This window comes from Gallinula chloropus (assembly GCF_964237585.1).
Source record: "Gallinula chloropus genome assembly, chromosome: 4".
NCBI classification, from domain to species: Eukaryota; Metazoa; Chordata; class Aves; order Gruiformes; family Rallidae; genus Gallinula; species Gallinula chloropus.
Genome location: NC_140088.1, coordinates 69642609 through 69660191, shown reverse-complemented (window position 1 = coordinate 69660191; position 17583 = coordinate 69642609). Strand labels below are relative to the sequence as shown.

At 41.3% G+C, this 17583-nt stretch overlaps 1 protein-coding gene across 1 annotated transcript in view; it reads left to right on the top strand.

Annotated features, from left to right (window-relative positions):
- Window positions 1-7333: 7333 nt before the first annotated feature.
- EMCN (endomucin) overlaps window positions 7334-17583 on the top strand; it is a gene marked incomplete at its 5' end in the record, with an annotated part of 36281 nt that continues 26031 nt past the window's right edge. Inside the window, 4 exons of the mRNA XM_084263252.1 lie at window positions 7334-7376; window positions 7447-7542; window positions 8488-8601; window positions 16116-16238. Of these exons, the coding sequence (XP_084119378.1) occupies window positions 7334-7376; window positions 7447-7542; window positions 8488-8601; window positions 16116-16238 (376 nt within the window). The remainder of the gene's footprint in view (window positions 7377-7446; window positions 7543-8487; window positions 8602-16115; window positions 16239-17583) is intronic.

Below are 17583 nucleotides of genomic sequence, written 5' to 3'. Positions count from 1 at the left end.
ACACTATCAGTACCAGCTTTTCTCACAAGGACAGCTATAACTTTCTCCAGAAAGGACAAAGTGTTACATGAAGTGTGCAGTCTTCCCATGAATACTGCAAAAGCAGGTGATAGAGGAGTCTATCGGTCATGGGCGTTGGCAGAATTATCATTTGCTTCTTGGGACAAGGTTGCTCTTTATTTCTGATGGTGCAGAAAGACAGAAAGCAAGAAAGCAACGTTGACTCCTCTATGAGTTGTGTATAGTTGCAAAGGCCCAGGGTCATACAAACTAATGTAATACACAATAAACAAACATAGTACAATGATACCACCTGTAGATTCTGCTTTGTAGCCTTGAAGCAGGAAATTAACATGTACAGGTTTCCTCATGACACCTCTTTCATAATTACTCCCAGCTACAATATCTTTTAGGTATTGGTTCAGTTTTGAAGGGTAGTATCTTACATTCTCATCAGGAAAACAGTTAAAACACTAGCTTTTGGATCTTAAACCATCAGCTTGACCCAGGCACCAAAAAACCCACAAGTTTCTAGTCCGAATTTCCCTTGTCTGTTACCTCTAGTTTCACCCTCAGTGGACACAATGAGACATTTATTCCTTTATCTTTATTGCAGCCCCTCACCTACCTGAGTGCTATTAACATGCCTTTTCTGTGCTAAAGAAATACAAGTTTTCCAATCCTGCCTGAGATGTTATTTTTTCTCTAGAATCAATGATTTTTATGCTTCTCTATTAACAAGCCCGACCCCCTCCCCAACCCCATCCCCATCCCCACCCCATTTCCAAGCATCCACACCCTTCTCAGCACCCTTCTGAAGCTGAACCAAGCACTTCAACCGTAGCCTCACCCATGCTCATCTGAATGGATGGATTCTATCATGAATGTATGCTCCTATCTACCTAGTGCAAGGTCAAATGAAAAAATGTCAAATAAGCCATTTCACTAGCTATTTCAGAGTGGTAGTGACTTTTCCATAAAAGTAATTTTTTTTTCAAAATAAAAAATCAATGCCAAACTGAATAGTATTTAAATTTAGTATATAATGTAATTACTATAATCAATATATATTTTTAACAATCTATTAGTCTTTTAAAATGTTTTTTTTATTCTACTTTTTGGCATTAATTTCTGTATTAGCTTTTTCATGTAGTGCCTTATGCTTAGTGGTTTGTGTCCTGTGGTGTATAAACAGAGCTGCTGATGTAATATCACGCAGTCATTTCTGTGTTTTTTCTGTCTTGATTATAGCAATAGCGGGCACCTAATTAACACAAGGTCAAAACCCGCTTATCTTAGTCTTCCCAGGATAAAGGTAAAAATAATTAGAGGGAGAGGGAGGAGATGATGAGAGCTGAAGACTACATCAAAAGCTGCAGTTGGAGGACAACTGTGGCTGTTGGTCAGCCCTGCCTGAATTCAGGGACTTCTGAATTTTAAAAAAGAAAATTCAAGGCTTCAGTTTGTTCATTTTGAAATCATATCTGAAGACTATATAAAAATTATTTTACTGATGCTTTAATTTTAGAACAAAAGACCTGTTTAAATCTGAGACAGAAAAGACAATAAAGCAAAATTCTCTGAATCTGAAAAGGGGAAAAAAAGAAAAAACATTGGGGGTTTTGGGTTTGGTTTGGTTTTGGCTTTGGGTTAAATGTTTTTTAAGCTTTTCTTAATTCCTTCTTATTTTTCCCTGCCATCCATCTTGTCTTACATTCTCTGAGCCTTCCTGCCTTTTCCCTTTCATCTTCCTCCTGTCCTGTTAACTTTCTGCCAGTTCTGATTTCTTCTCACCTTGATACTTACTTTTAGATATTCTTTTTTTTTCTTTTTGGGTCTTACCACTACCACCATCATTCCTTTAGTCAGCCCAGTGCAACATCTAAGTACCTTATAGTTCTATGTGTGTTCACCAGACACCAGGGTGCTTCATCACAGCTCACCTACGCTCTTCTAGCTGGGAACATAACAAATGGGAGAGGTTTGGGAAAGGGGGGGAAGTTGCCGAGTAGATTTTGGCTACTCCCACATCAGAGTAGAACAAGGTGCTGTTGTATCAAAGGGATTACTGCATCTAAATTTGCCCCAAACCATGCAATTGTAACTTTAATTGGTTGCTCATCATCTGAGGCTGCAGGCAGCCTGGTATGAGCAGAAAAATGAGTCTTTCTGCCTCTCTATTTGTCTAGCAACAGTCTCTAGTGTGTCAAAGTTCTTTTCTCAATCGTTTTTGATCTCTTGCTTTTATCCCCCACAGGATTCTCCTTAGTCACAATTTAACATTGCAAACAAGGGCATAATAAGCCACCAGCTGTATTGCTTCCTTTAATGAACTACTTACCCCAAAAACCCTGGCTTTAAGCATTTTTGCCTGTTGCTCTCAACTTTTTAAAGTATACTTAATTATCCACCATTTCAGGAAAACAATTCCTAAAACTCCACTTTATTCTACTCTGTTAATCCAATTTACCTTAGTTTATCTCTAGTCTGTGCTAAAATCAGAAAACTGTGATTCATAACAAAACTGTGAATTCAATTATCTCTTTTTGTTGGGTTGGTTTTTTTTAATTTTCCTAGTTTTGGGGAAATCTCGGCCTAGCAACATGGCTATTAAATAGAACATCTTTAAAGGATGAATAATCTAAGTGGGCTTTCCACAAAGTCATGCTGAATTAAGGGAAGAGTTAGGGAATGAACTACTTCACCAGCTAGTGCATTTAGCTGGTGTTACAGGCATGGTAGTCACTGAGAGAAGTTATAACAAACTATATGAAATGTAGGCACTGTTGAAAACCCATTCTATTTTAGTGCTGTGGCCTCGTGGTGTGGGGATTTACAGGAGCGTTGTCAGCAGCTCGTAATGAGAATGTGAGAGATGGAAAGATGCTTGTGGTTTAGAGAGACAAGATTGCTTTTCAGACTATTTGGATAAAATTTGCTTTCAGAGTATTTCCAGTGTAGGTAATGAAGCGTTATTCTGGCTGGGTGACTAAATGGCAGGAAAATCAGTATTTTAAATGCACTGTGCAGAGGGCACATAGCCTGAGTGTATCCATGTGTCCAGGGGAGCAGCAGCCGGCCCATAGGGAACTGATTTAATTTGATATGGGATATAACTGTATCAAACTGGGCCAGCACATGCTGTGACACAGCATTGTGAAGGCAGCACCTTACCTAGAAGCGATGCCCAAGAGAGTGGGGCTCACTGGGAAGGGGCAATAACCCAGCTGAGGCCTGTCAGAAATGTGTAGGTGCCAAAAGGGCTGATAACACCTTACACTGCTTGAAGAGGAGCTGTAAGGGATCATCTGACTAGGCCTTAACGTGTGCCTGCAGAGCTCCTGCAATTGTATTATGTTTGGGGGTTTTTCCGGGTTAGATCTGCGACTCTGGCAGGCCTCGGGTGGTGCTCGTGAAATGTTAATCGGAACGCAGCATACTGAGCAAAGGGAACAAAGCTGACTGTTCTGCCCTGTAGCCAAAAAAAGAGAATGCCTGCAGATATTACCATGAATGGAGTCACACAAGAATAGCGACACGCTGTCCTGACTCAGTTTTGCGATGTCTGCATTACAGCATGCTAATACAGCATGACAGGATGTCACACTCCAAACCCAAAAGCACTGGAGGATTAGTCTGTGCCATTTTGCTCTTCCGTTCATTTGCAAGAGCTGATCTCTTCCTCTCCAAATGTACCTATCCTTGTCTCACAGCAGTGTAAAATGGTTGTGAAATGCAACTGTTTCTGACTCAATGTAGGGTTTTTTCACCCCCTTCATCGCACGCTTCTTTTCCCCCTTAACTCCTTTTGGCAGAAAAATGTGAACATCCCAGAAATAAGACTGAAAATCTTACTTAAAACAAAAACTCTAGTTGACTTATGCTGTTACAACTTTTCAGCACTGCCAAAAGACACAGAAATTATTTTGCTTTTGGTTTTGTGGGAAAAGAGGGCATGGGATGATTTGTTTGTTTTATAATATTGGAGAATTTCACCTACTAAGTTGACCTAGGATTGTTAAGACTGGCATTGTTTACTGCAATAAACTTCCAACAGCTGGAGCACTGCTTTGAGAGCAATGAGGAAAGTCAGTATATTACTCAACCTGGTACTTCCCAAGCCATATTCTGTGAATTCACCTCTTTCCCTCACATATAGGGATCAAGGTGATGCTGAAAACCTCTCCTGAAGTACTTGTACTAGTAAGGGAACTAGTACAGCTTTGTCCGTTCAGATGGGAAAATGCGTACATAGGCCTGCAGCCAGTTATTTTAGTTAATCCTCCACCCTGAGGACCCAGAGCAGCTGTGGTTGTACTAAAGGAGAAGAGCTAGCAAAACCTTAACTGCTTCAGGGTTTGTTTTTTCTTTTTCCAAACCAGTTGCAGAGACACTAATACCCATTGGAAAACAACCTGCAGTCCAACGGGGGAGGCCATAGCAGATGCTCCCCATTACAGCAGTAAAGCTAAGAGATGTAGGCTACAGGTTGAAAAGGTTACTAGCAGAGGTGTATGATTTTAGTTGCTTCTGCTAACGGGCTTCTGAACCTGAATCTTCCAGGAAGGTCCTTGCTGCTCAATACCTTATGTGCCTATGTAGTGCTAATCTAGGAGTTGGGTGAAGTAATATGATTCTTTCTATGTTTATTTCAGGAAATGGTTTTTCAACCAATGCTGCTAGTACAACCATTTCTTCATCAACAGCAAAATTGGTTGAGTTCAAATTGTCTGTTGTCTGGTATTCTGAAGCTTACATTGCCTATTTAACTTTTAGCTTTACCAACTTCTGGAAGACATTAGGTGAATTGTTTAATGTAAGGTGATTGTAAAGCAATAGATTTCCCTGAGCCTCTTAGAAAAGTCTATTGAGAAGAAAGGATTGAGGAATCTTAGTAAAGAGAGGGTTAATTTGAGCTTTCAAGGAGTGGTTCAAGTGTGATCAGATATTAAAGAATTAGCTAAAATGTATAGTTCAAAATGTCAGATTGGGAATAGATTGGAAAACAGCATCATTTAAGGGATTGGACAGCAGGGAGTAGCTGATTTCACAGGTGTGGAGGGACGGAGGAGGACATGGACTTCAATAGTAAAGAATTACACAATATATGCCAATGTTGGTCCTCAGTTATTAGGAAATAATACATGTGCATAAAGGTATCATTTACAAAAATGCTATTGAAACTACTGATGTCAAGATTCACTTTTGAGGCCAGTGTCCTCAGTTCCAAAAGCTGCATTCTCTTTCTCTTTTGTTTGTGAACATTTTTACTAGATCAAACTTAAAGTCCTAAAACTATGAAGACTTAACACAGAAAATATTTACTTCATGTGGTAAAAGTCTCTGATTCTAGTTTACACCTTCAACAGACATGGTCGGTTCTCTTTAATTTGTAGCTTTTTAGGTATGAAAAATCAGTATTGACCATATTTTATTCATGTAAGCTAAATATCAGCTGCTGAATTAGTTTGGATGTCAAAGACTATTGCATTTAATAAGTGATGAGACAGGAAAATTTGGACATAGGTTTATATTATTTGATAACTAGAGATACTAATGAGTCTGGTTTGGAGCTGAAAGCACTGAGATGGTGATGTATTCACTTGAAGTGCTAGTAATGGAGGTAAGACGCAGCCGGGTGAAGGATGCATATGTTATGCTTATTATAGCAGAAGAATTAGTCCTTTTCAAAATGTGCTGCAGTTCTTTTATGATTCAAAATCCCTGATGTTCATGTCTGTTTCAAAGACATTTAATAAAGGCTCAACACCTCACAGTGAATGAACTCTTCAAGTGTTTCACTGAAATTTCTCTTGCAGCTTTTTGTCGCAGAAGGAAAAGCAATATTGTTATTTATGCCTATGAGAAAAGCATCAGAAGCCCACTGTGAGATTAAAGCACTCTGTGGGTGTGGAGCAAGCTCCCAAGGAGGTCCATTCGTTTGACGCACTTCTAGGTGAACATCCAGCAAACTAAGAATGGAGGAAGAAAGTATATTTTTAAAGTTCTGGTGTGAACATTACATTTAGAAGCACTCAAAGTCATATGAGGGGAAAATTATCTCTCATATCATGATGCTAGCATGTTTCCTGCCCATGAAAAGTACTAGAAGAGGTAGGAGGACATCTGTTGAGTTGTTGTCAGGGATTGAAAAGAGCCTCTGTAGCTGACAGTAGCACTTTCTGTCTTTATTAGAACACATGATTGAAAACTGGGCTCTTAAAATTTTATACCCCACATCACTTGGCAGCAATTTGGCCAGTCCATTCTCTGGGCACATGCCAGGGACTTGCAGGACCTACCGTATACTACCTGTGTACAGCAAGGCACACTGATTTAAACCTCAATATTGCCTTAGTGATGTTTGGGCAACTCTGCTGCCTTCTTTCCTTACTGGAAAGTAACCCTTTATGTGTGAGGAAGCCCTTTTCCCTCCCTCCAGCCTCCAAGTTTCACCCTTTTGGAGAAAAGAACTACCAGGAACTACTATACAGAGGGCACCAGGTTCACACTGGGGAGTATCAATGTTTGTATCATCCAAGAGACACCTGAGAGGAGGGCCTGCTGGGTGCTCATTTTTCCCCAGAGCTCTGGGTGCAGAGGAAGAGGATTTGGGGACGCTACCCAGAGGAGCTCAGTGTGGACACTTGATAGAAGAGGAAAAAGTTGCACAAAACTTTTCCATTTCAGTTCTTTACTTGTAATAGATGAGCTGTGTTCCTGCATGTCACTGCATTTCTTTCTGGGGAGTTTACATCCATCCTCCTATTAAATATGCAGCAGAGTGCTAGTCAACAGTCCAATTCAGCAGCACAGTGAACCCATCCATCCATCTCGGACTCATTTCTTGTCAACTCTTCCCTTGGCAGTCATGCCAGTCACCTCTGTATAATCCCAGAAAACATATGCCTCTGTCTTAGATATTAGCTGGAAGGTACAGCTGCTAACTTTCAGTGGGAAACCTGTGGATTGTCCACAGGCCAAACCTTCCCTCTGATACGGTAACAGGTAATCGGTTTAAACTAAAAGAGGGTAGGTTTAGATCAGATAAAAGGAAATAATCCTTTGCTCTGAAGCTGCTGAGGCACTGGCACAGGTTGCCCAGAGAAACTGTGGCTGCCCCCTCCCTGGCAGTGTTCAAGGCCAGGTTGGATGGGGTTTTGGGCAGCCTGGTCTAGTGGGGGGTGTCCCTGCCTGTGGCAGGGGGGCAGTTGGAGCTAGATGGTCTTTGAGGTCCCTTCCAAACCAAACCATTCTGTGATTTGATTGTACCAAACATACAGACTTTGAATCCTCTTTTAAGTGTTGGGTAAGAAAGCTCTGTAAGGGCCAGATGTTGAAGAGAAATTCACTGGCTTTGCAAGAGGTAGCTGGAGGTATGTCATGTTTGTTTATTCATAACAAAAGAAATCAGTAAAGACACTAATACCTTTCTTGCATTAACAGAGGCTGAGGTTGTAACAACTTCACAAGCAACAACATCGCAAGCTCCAGTGCCGGCAACAGCTCCAGTCAGTGCTAAAGTTGAATCCAACACAATCAGTAAGTGAAAGTTTCTTTGAGCTCAGAAGTAGTGTGGCCAGCAGATCTAGGGAAGTGATCATCCCCCTGCACTTGGCACTGATGAGGTCACTCCTTGAGAGCACCACAGGAAGGACATTGAGGTGCTGGAGCATGTCCAGAGAAAGGCAACAAAGCTGAGGAATGGTCTAGAGCACAAGTTTTGTGAGGAGCTGCTGAGGGAACTGGAGTTGTTTAACCTGGAGAAAAGGAGGCTCAGGGGAGACCTTGTCTCTTTCTATAATTACCTGAAAGGAGAGTGTAGCTAGGTGGGTGTTGGTGTCCCAAGTAACAAGCAATAGGAATAGAGGAAATGGTCTCAAGTTGTGCCGGGGAAGTTTAGATTGGATATTGGAGAAAATTTCTTCACCGAAAGGGTTGTCCAACAGAAGAGCAGGCTGCCCAGGGAAGTGGTTGAGTTGCCATCCTTGGAGATATTTAAAAGACATATAGATGTGGCGCTTAGAGGTATGATTGGGCAGCGCTAGGTTAACAGTTGGACTTGATGTTTTAAAGGGCTCTTCCAACCTAAATGATTCTATGATTCTATACTGTTCCAGTAGTTGTTCAGGAAATTAAGCAGCAGTGCCTCTTGGCTTGGGAATTTATTTTACAGATAGTGAACTATGGTGAAATCTTGCAGGGATGTGCAGGAGCTTTCTGCTTGTCAGTCTCAAGGTAGTGCCAAGCCAGGCCCTGTAACTGCATTATCACAGGCTTCTTATCAGTGGGATTACCCACTGTGGGACAGGGAGTGGCTTTGCAGCAAAGTGCAAAACCCTGTGCCTGTTGAGCTTCAATTTAAATTAAATATTCTTTTGAAAATTTAAAACTAGGTGGCAAGCAGGGCAATAGGTGTGTTTTGTGTGTGTGCATATGTGTGTATACAAAATGGAGTAAATAATGTGAATGCTCTTCTTCTAATAGACCCCAAGCCTTTTTCACCTAGTGCTGTGGAACAAACACCACGAAGTGCAACAACACAACCACCAGTGAAAGCGACCACTACAACAGCAGATAGAAATGATAGCACAACAAATGGTAAGTGATAATTTCATTGAGAGATTTCTGATTTGTTGTATGCTATATTTCTGTACAACAGTGTGGAGTAGTGAAAAGAGGTCAACAACGGTATTTTGGATAGTGGATTTGGAGGTTTGGGGAAGTAGAACACTTCATCCCACCATATAACATATTTTTAATGAGTCTTGTCCTAGAATCTTACACAAAGAATATTGTATCTTTAGTTTGTAATAGAGGTGATCTGAAGCCATTACACAGGATATAAATTTCCCTGTAACTGGGAGAGACTGATTTGTAAGAGTTTTCTTTTTTTCTTTTTTTTTTAAATAAGTATTTCATAGTAAATAAATGATTCCAAGGGATCAGAGTGGTGTCAGAACAGCCCCCTTTGGTTTTTTTTTTAAATTTCAATATTCTGTTAATTATGTTCTATATTATTATGAGTCGTGGTACTGAGAGCAGAGTTACCCTTCATCAATTTTAGGAACTACTTTGTTCCCCATAAATCTTCAGAATAACATGTGTGTTGGCCCAATGCATCAGATTGGATTCTGGACAAAGAAAATTAAAAATAATCCTACATATCCAATAAATAGTTGGATTAATTTAAACAAGTAGAATAACATCCAGAAGGCACTTGGTAAATATAAGATTAAATTCCATCTCCTTTTTGTCTGTGAACTACACTGTAAATGTTTGCTCAAGTCTTTTGCTGAACTGGAGCTTTGAAATACTCCTTTTTTATACTTAATTGACGAAAAAAAAGGAAAAATAAATACTCCAGATATTTAACTCAGCAGTCAGTGGTACACCAGTGTTTTCAGAGGTGATATTTAGAGCATACTGAACTGTGACAAATTATGACAACTTGACTTCTCTTCTCTTGGTTTACATGCCTAAAAAGGCCTGCATCCTTTCTCTGCGCAGATTCTCCTTTAAAGCTACTCAAGCCTGCTAAGCTGCCTGGAGAGCAGTTCCCCCTTCACTTAGGGCATCTTCTACTGATGCAGCTTCCCCACTGTGCTTGGTGCAGGGAGTAGTCTGATTGTCAGCCCCAAGTCTTTTGGGTTTTAGCTTGGCTTTTAAATGCCAGTATCGGTGAGTCACAGGACACAGTCTGGTGGATTCACAAGCTGCTGGAGTGATACAGAAGGCTTGCATTTGTGACCCTGTGAACCTGTCCAAAGCCCACAGCATGGTGCATTGCATCATGGATGCAATTCCTAATCCTTTAGGTTTGGCAGTAGCTCCTGACTTGCGGGTACCAGACCAGCACAACCACCTGGAACTAAGCCTTGGTGACAGGTAGAGCTTCCAGCAGGGAAAGGAAAGCTAATGAGGAAAGGCATACTTGCCAGTGCAGCTTAGCTCCAGCCACTGCTCTGCTCTGAAGTCCTAAAAAACTGGTGCTGGAGGTACAATGGGCCTGGGCATGAAGTTTTCACTAATGCACCTACTTTCTAATTCTCTTATGTTTTCTTCTGTCCAGCTAGAGTTCAGTCCCTAGTTTCTTGGGTTGTGATCAGTTTTTAAATATCTTTGTATAAGCTAAAAAGCCTCAACAAACTTTTGATAAAAAATGGTTCATAAATGAACCTAAAATCAGGATTTTCTTGCCTCTCACTCCCATTTGTAAACAGGAAAATTAAAGATGGCACTGGGAACTGCCTTGCATTAAAAGATGTTCTATTTTCTTCCAACACTAAGGAGTATTGGGAAAAAAAAATCTCTGTGTGAAAACTAATGTCAGTGGGTTTTCTAAGTTAAAAGTCTGGTCTACCTTTCAAGAAAATCATAGCCTTGGCTTTGGCAGAACAAAGTGGGACGGGGCACAAGGTTGTGGCTTTGGGACAGGAAACAGGGGCTGTGCAGATGCATGGCCAGTCCTTGTAGACCCCTTGACCACCATCTGACTGCTGGTCACAGCCACCTCTCTTTTTTCACCTCATCTGCACAGCAAGGTGCTGTTGGCTTCACTGCACACTCCCAGCTCCTCCCAGCATCAGCACAGGGCTGGGGGAATCACTCTCCCTGAAGCGAGCACAGGTGTAGCAAAACTTCTGCTCTCAAAGTGGATGGGAGATGAAAGTTGTCTACCTTCTCTTATCTTTTCCACTAGTACTCACTTCTCTCCTGTTTTGGGCTAGTCATATGGGTTGGAGGCAAAAATTTGCAGTGCTTTTATGGCACTTCAAAATTTACCTTGGCTATACCTGTCTCTTAATAAAACACAGGTGCCATTGTTGTTTTGTAATAGAGGCCATGGCTTTATCTGCTTCAATGCCTGCTAAAAGCACCAGAGAATAATCGCATTCACACAGCAGAGATTTGACAGGGCTTCCTGTCCCTGCTGCAATTTCTGTGGCTGCTGTCACCTTTTATTATAGATTCAGGAAAAGCCCCCAGTGCTTCACATGCTGTGAAATCATGCAAATGACTTTGGGGTACTTTTTCTGTTGTTTTTAAAGCCTTTGGTATTCTTTTCCTCTGCAGGCCATAAGTACAATCTTGGTCTTTGCCCTCCTGCCCTGTTTATTATATTGGAAGACAACAATTAGACTTGTCTCCTTAACCTTCTTATTTATTAGTGTAAGGAGTCAAATCCAATACTTCACATTTAGTCAAAAGAGTGACCTCACTTGTGCAGTGTGCCCCAAACCAAGAATTTATATGGTGCCATACTGCAGCAAGTTGCTGCAGGATTTCATGTCCTTGGACACTTGGAGTTATCAAAGAGAATATGAAATGAAATGCAACAGCAGATTGCATTCTTCCTCCCTCGGATACAGAGCAAGCCTCTTAAGCGAGGCCAGTGCTCAAAGTACTAAATTACAAGTAAGAGTGGATTTTTGGCTGTTGTGTTTTCTGATTTATCACATGCCACTCTCCTGGATGATGATATATCATGGTGCAGTGAAATATTAAATACTAAAAAGTGAGAAAAGGAAAGAGTGGAAGAGATATATTTTCTCTATGAAACTACTGTGAATTAAGAAGGAAGCTTTATTTCAGTAAAACTACTGGAAGAGGGTTATGGTAACAGGTACTGCTCAATTGTCTTCAGGTGACTACCGCACGCTATAGGTAAACACTGATTATAGTTGACTCCAGAGATATGTCAGCCAGAGAGATGTTGTAAAACATATTTTTAAATACTTGGGTTTTTTGCTTACCAGAAAACGTAAAGCTGGCAGACAGCAGATACAATCAGCTATGGATGTAAACATTAAAACTGAAATCTCCTTGGTTACCTCCAATTTCCATTCCTCTGAACAGGCGTGAAGTTGCATTGGTTTTGTTGCACTGAGATTTTTTTAAAGCTTTCATGAAAGCATTTGCCAAAGCAAATGGTTTCTCAGGCTACTGATTACAGGGGTGAGACGTGTGTGTGTTTATGCTAAAGATACAAGCTCAATGGAGAAAGTTTAGTCTCGTCGACTGAATATGAGCCAGCAGCATGTCCAGGTGGTCAGGAAAGCCAATGGCATCCTGGCTTGTATCAAAAATAGTGTGGCCAGTAGGTCTGGGGAAGTGATTGTGCCCCTGTACTTGGCATTGGTGAGGCTGCACCTCGAGTACTGTGTGCAGTTCTGGGCTCCTCACCATAAGAAGGACATAGAGGTCCTCGAGCGAGTCCAGAGAAGGGCAACCAGGCTGGTGAAGGGGCTGGAGGGCAAATCATATGAGGAGCAGCTGAGGGAGCTGGGGATGTTCAGTCTGGAGAAGAGGAGGCTGAGGGGAGACTTTATCACTGCCTACAACTATCTGAAAGGAGATTGTAGAGAGGTGGGTGATGGTCTCTTCAGCCAAGTGACAGGAGATAAGACAAGGGGAAATGGCACTAAGCTGGGCTGGGGCAGGTTCAGATTAGATGTTAGGGAAAAAAATTTTCACTGAAAGAGTTGTGGGGGCCTGAAACAGGCTGCTCAGGGAGGTCATTGAGTCACCATCCCCAGATGTGCTTTAAAAAAAGGGTAGATCGGGTGCTTAGGGATGTGGTTCAGCATAGGACAAGAATGGTTGGACTTGATCTTAAAGGCCTCTTCCAACCTTGTGATTCTGTCTTACAAAGCCCCCATGCTGATGCTTTAACGTGGTTTGGGTGCAGGTCCTGCTGCCCTGTAAACATGGTTTGGGTGCAGTTCCTGCTGCACTGTAAAGGTTTTTCCTTGATTCATTGATTGGCCAGGTAAGGTTTTAATACATGTACAGGTATCTATATTCTTGCAGTGCATAGAGTATATGCAGAATACTTGCCACTCACTTAAAGCACCTTATGATGTTAAAGCTGGTTAGGTAACAAGCTACTGTAAAGAAAATTTGAAGTACTGTTGGGAAATAACAAAATATATGTGGATTATATGTAGGTTAAGTAGAAGATGAAGTGAGGATATGTGTCAAATTTCAGCTGGTTAAAGAAAATGAAGGGTTTTCAGAGCACAAAGAGTAAGGAAATACCTGAGGCTCAGACAGCAGCTTTGCAGAGCAGCTTCAGGTTCCCTGTTGTTGATTATCCCTTTGACAAATATGTGTTAACACACTGTCATTTATCTTATCAAAATATCAGCAGGGAGAGCTGCATCACCACTAGGGAGTTCTGCCGCTGCAGCAATCAGCCCCATTCGGACAGCTATTTTACAATCTTCACTGCTTTACCATTTTTATTCATAATCAGCTGTTGACAAGAAAACCGTTAACCGATGATGTGAGCGCTTTTGCAGCAGCAGCAGCAGCCGCCCTCCTCTCCTGTGCTGCTCTTCTGTGAGCCCAGTCGCCCCCCTGCCAGGCAGGCAGAGAAATCTTTGCTGCAGCTGGCTGAGCCAGAGCGTGATGAATTACTGCAGCGATGTGTCAGTGGGGATGGCAGAACTGAGTCACCGTGTGCCCGCGCAGAGTCCCCCGCCTGTTCCCGTGCAGAGCATGGGCACCACAGTAAGGACTAGTGCTGTCGCCTCCTATTGAGATCAAATTAAACCTCGCATAGATATGAGTTATGCGATTCACCAAGAAGGCAGATTTCCAGCAGGCGTGCTGTGCTGTCAGTGCTGCCGTCACGTACACGAGCAGTGGCTGGATATGGATGCTTCTGCTCCCATAGGCTTTTGGCACAGAAGCTATTCTATCTGCTAAGTGTGTTGATGGTAGAGCCTATCTTGTGTATTAGGCGTAAGGCTTGGATGCTGTTTAAAAGCTGCTTCAAAGCCACAAGTCAGCAGAGAATTGGGTTGCTAGGATTTAATCTTAGAGTGGTACAGTGGAATTAAGGGAACCTTCCCTGCCAGTTTGCGTTTTTCGTCTTGGAAGTGGTAAAAACTGACACACAGACTTTCGCACTATAGCACGTCTACTTCACTCCTCAAAACCAGGGGCAGGGACCCTGTTCTGCAGAACTAGCTTCACACCTAGCCCTAGGTAAAGGTGTGAGTCATATCTGGTGTTACCCCTGAGTTGCATGAAGGATCTGATCCAGACTGAATTAAAAACAAATTAAATGGAAATGCTATCATCCCTCTGCTCCTGATCTCCCGCCGAGGCACATCCAGAGCACAGACCGTGTTCCCGTGAACAATCTGTTCTTGCAGCTCCCAAACTCAAGAGGAGCACCCAGGGCTGGGCTGCTGCCAGGACTGATAGGATGCCTGGAACGTGTGATCCCCATGGGAAAACAGCTCTCCACAGGGTTACAAGGCAACTGGCTGCCTCCTTCTTTGTCTCTCCCACACACCTGATTGTTTTGCAGCATTCACAGAGCGTATTTGTGCTCGAATGTCTTTGCAAGTGAAGATTTACTGTTACTCAGCCTTACTTTTCATTCTCTTAGGCAAGCTTTTACTAGCACGATAAAAAGACACAAGATGGCTGCTGTTACTGTTACAAGACTATTGTTACATCTTAAAAGAGCAAAGGAGGTTCTTTTGCTTTTGCTTTGTTTTGGTTTTTTTTTTTCAATTATCTCAGATTAAAGTTCAACATTTGAATCTGAAGCAACCACAGTAAGAACCGAAAGGGGAAGCTAGCTTTTAAAGCCTTAGTCAAAGCTTTGATGATGAGAATGCAGGAATGATTAAACTTCTCAGATCCTTGCATTATACTAAAGTAAAAAATAATGTAAAAGGGCTTTTTACACTCCTGTACTGCAGAATAGGTTTGTGTACTTAAGCAGTACAACGCTGAGGTTTCTGGAGGGAGTAGACTGTGAAATTATGCTGTTCATTCACTAGAATCCCAATGAAACTTTTAGGTATTTAAGCTTGTTTAACATAATTTCCAGTAAGTTTTCCTTCCGTGACAACCTTCAGAGATACCAGCCTTGGCTGTCCACCTCGTTCTCAGTTGTATGAATCCTCTGACTCAAGCTCACCCTTTCTTAGTTCATTGATTTTTTGAAGCTTACCTCTCCAAGGTATTGCAGTTAGGCAAAACGGGAAAAAGGATGGGCCAAGTTAAGTGTGTGGTGGTAGAATAGGGAGTTGCAGTTGCAGTGGGGATTTTTCCTGAGAAAAGTTCTTTGAGGAGTCAAATTTATAGTCAGATTTTCTGTATACATTGTATGATGAAGAATTTGTCAACATTCAAATGTTGCATGTGCATGATGATGTACTTCTTTGTCTAAAACATGTCTTAAAGTTGTTTTAGATCCAGTGTTTGAAATATATATGAAGAAGCACTGAAAATAGTCTACAACTCAGTCGCATCTCTGATTTATATCAGAAAGGAAGTATGAGGTTACTCTTGAGCACCCCTATGTTTTATTCAGTAGATGCTGGCTTGCCTGCTTGTTGTTATGTTGACGTTTGAGCCTAGAAGTAGGAATTATCAGCTGTGCTGGAATGGCTGAAATTCTTTCTCACTGTCATTTGTTGACCTTCAGTTCCACAGACTTGAGCGGTACCCTGCACCCTGTCTTGAGCCCACCCTAGGTTGCAAATCTTGTGACATAGATGGCCTTGCTCCTCTGTTGACACTCTGAGAGCAGAAATCAGACACTTTCATTTTTCATACATTGATTTTTCAGGGATATATTATTTCCTCATCCTTAACAGCACAGAGTGAAATAATTAACTCTTTGCTTAATTACAATCCCTAAAACTTTTTGCAATATCCCATTATGTGACAGTTGTGGCTGAAGATTGCTTTGATTTTATGTTTTAATTTTTCAAAATGAAGGTTAAAGATAGAAGGCTAAAGATAGTAGCAGTAAGCAAGCTTCTCCTCTCTTCTGCTTATGTTGCTCTTGGAGCAAGACTGTCTAGTTATTTTGGGCTCCCAAGTCAGAGCTCTAGGCTGTCTTCTGGCACAGATGTGAAGTTGTCTCTGATGCTAGGATGTACTTTAAAGATGCCTTAACTATGCCAGTAGTAACAACTCTGTAGGGATGGTTTGTCACTTGACAAAGAATTACCAGGAGCTGTAGTGCTTTCGGACCTTATATCTCTTCGATGGTGGCAGAAGCATTTGTCTGGATAATAGTCCAGGATCTAAGGCAATGCTTACATGGGTGTATCTTACCTGAATGTCTGTCTCGTTTTCAGCTCCACAAGAAAGTGGAACACAGTTGACACAAAATGGGAATTTGGATGCTACTTCTACGAAGACGCAGACTTTTTCTTCCACAACCTCTCTTCATAAAAACACTTCTGCTCCTGGAACCTCAAGTAAGTCTTGAAAACACAGACTCTATTTTCCTATACAAACAGTATAATTTCAAATCTCATGCATTGCCCTGGAATGAGGACCACCTCCTTATTCATGCAGGGTACACTCTGTCCATGTCATCTAGCTATGAAGTTATGATGAGTGATGGGTGATCTTCAAAACGTTCAGATAGGATACTCAATGCCATTACAGAAGGTTATAAATTACAGAAGATAATAACAATCTTTATATAAGCTGTATGTGGTCGTTGTGTAGCATTGACTGCCTGAGGAGGTCATTGAGATAAATTTTCTGGCTGCAAAGCAAGGAGACAAAGGAGAAAACAGCAATATTTTTATTACAATTGTTAATAAATCTGGAGGGCAAGTTAATGCATATTACCAATTAAGTGACATTGTTCAAAGTACAATATGGTCACATGCAGGGTCAGAAAGATATCAATCCTTCCAAACTCCAGTCTAGTTTTATTTTCTGGGTGTGTTTTGGCATGTTTATCCACTAGGAGCCACTGTGGTGAATGGAGATGCCAGATCATATGAATGATCACTTATTATGCATCTAGCTGGCTAACCTTTACTAGATTTCGAAGAAACACTTATTCAGTTTTTTATGGTCTCTTGAGCCTTTACTTCACTCAATAATTACTTTCAGCTACCTGTGTAAGTCCAATAGGGACACTGACTCTGTTTATGTATCCCAATTATTGTTAGTGTTTAACATCTCCCAAGGGATACAAGACTCTTTTTACAACCTCTGGATTGTGTTTGTGGGAGATAAGCACGCAGGTATACTGTGGGGTTTTGGGGTTTCGAGTGGAGTAATGTAATTTACTTAGCATGCACTGAAATGCTTAGAAGCATGTAAAAAAATTATAATAATAAGCATTTTAAGGAAGTTGGTATTTTTTAATTTTTAAACCAAGGCCAGTGATTTAGAGAGAGTTCTTTGAGACTATTTCAATAAGCCCATGCCCCATAATGTAGATATTGTAAGATGTAGTTACTTGATTACCCTTTTAGGTTTTGTGTCTTTTGGCAGACACATACATGGTATGGAAACCTTACCATTGGTACACTGCAATAAAGCAGTAAATTACAATGTTTGTAATTGAAGGTTCTCTCACACAGGTAAATTCTCCAGGTTAAAATGAAATTGTAATACATATCTGGCAATGGATCACATGTATTGAATTACCTGTTACGTTGTTTATACAATTACATTTACACTTAAAATTTTCCCAGAAAGTTTTACAACCGACCTTCCTTGGGTCTGTTTGTGAAAGTCATCAGCTCACTTTGCTGTAAAACCAATAAATCTTCTCCAGCTCAGGAACTACCCATGATG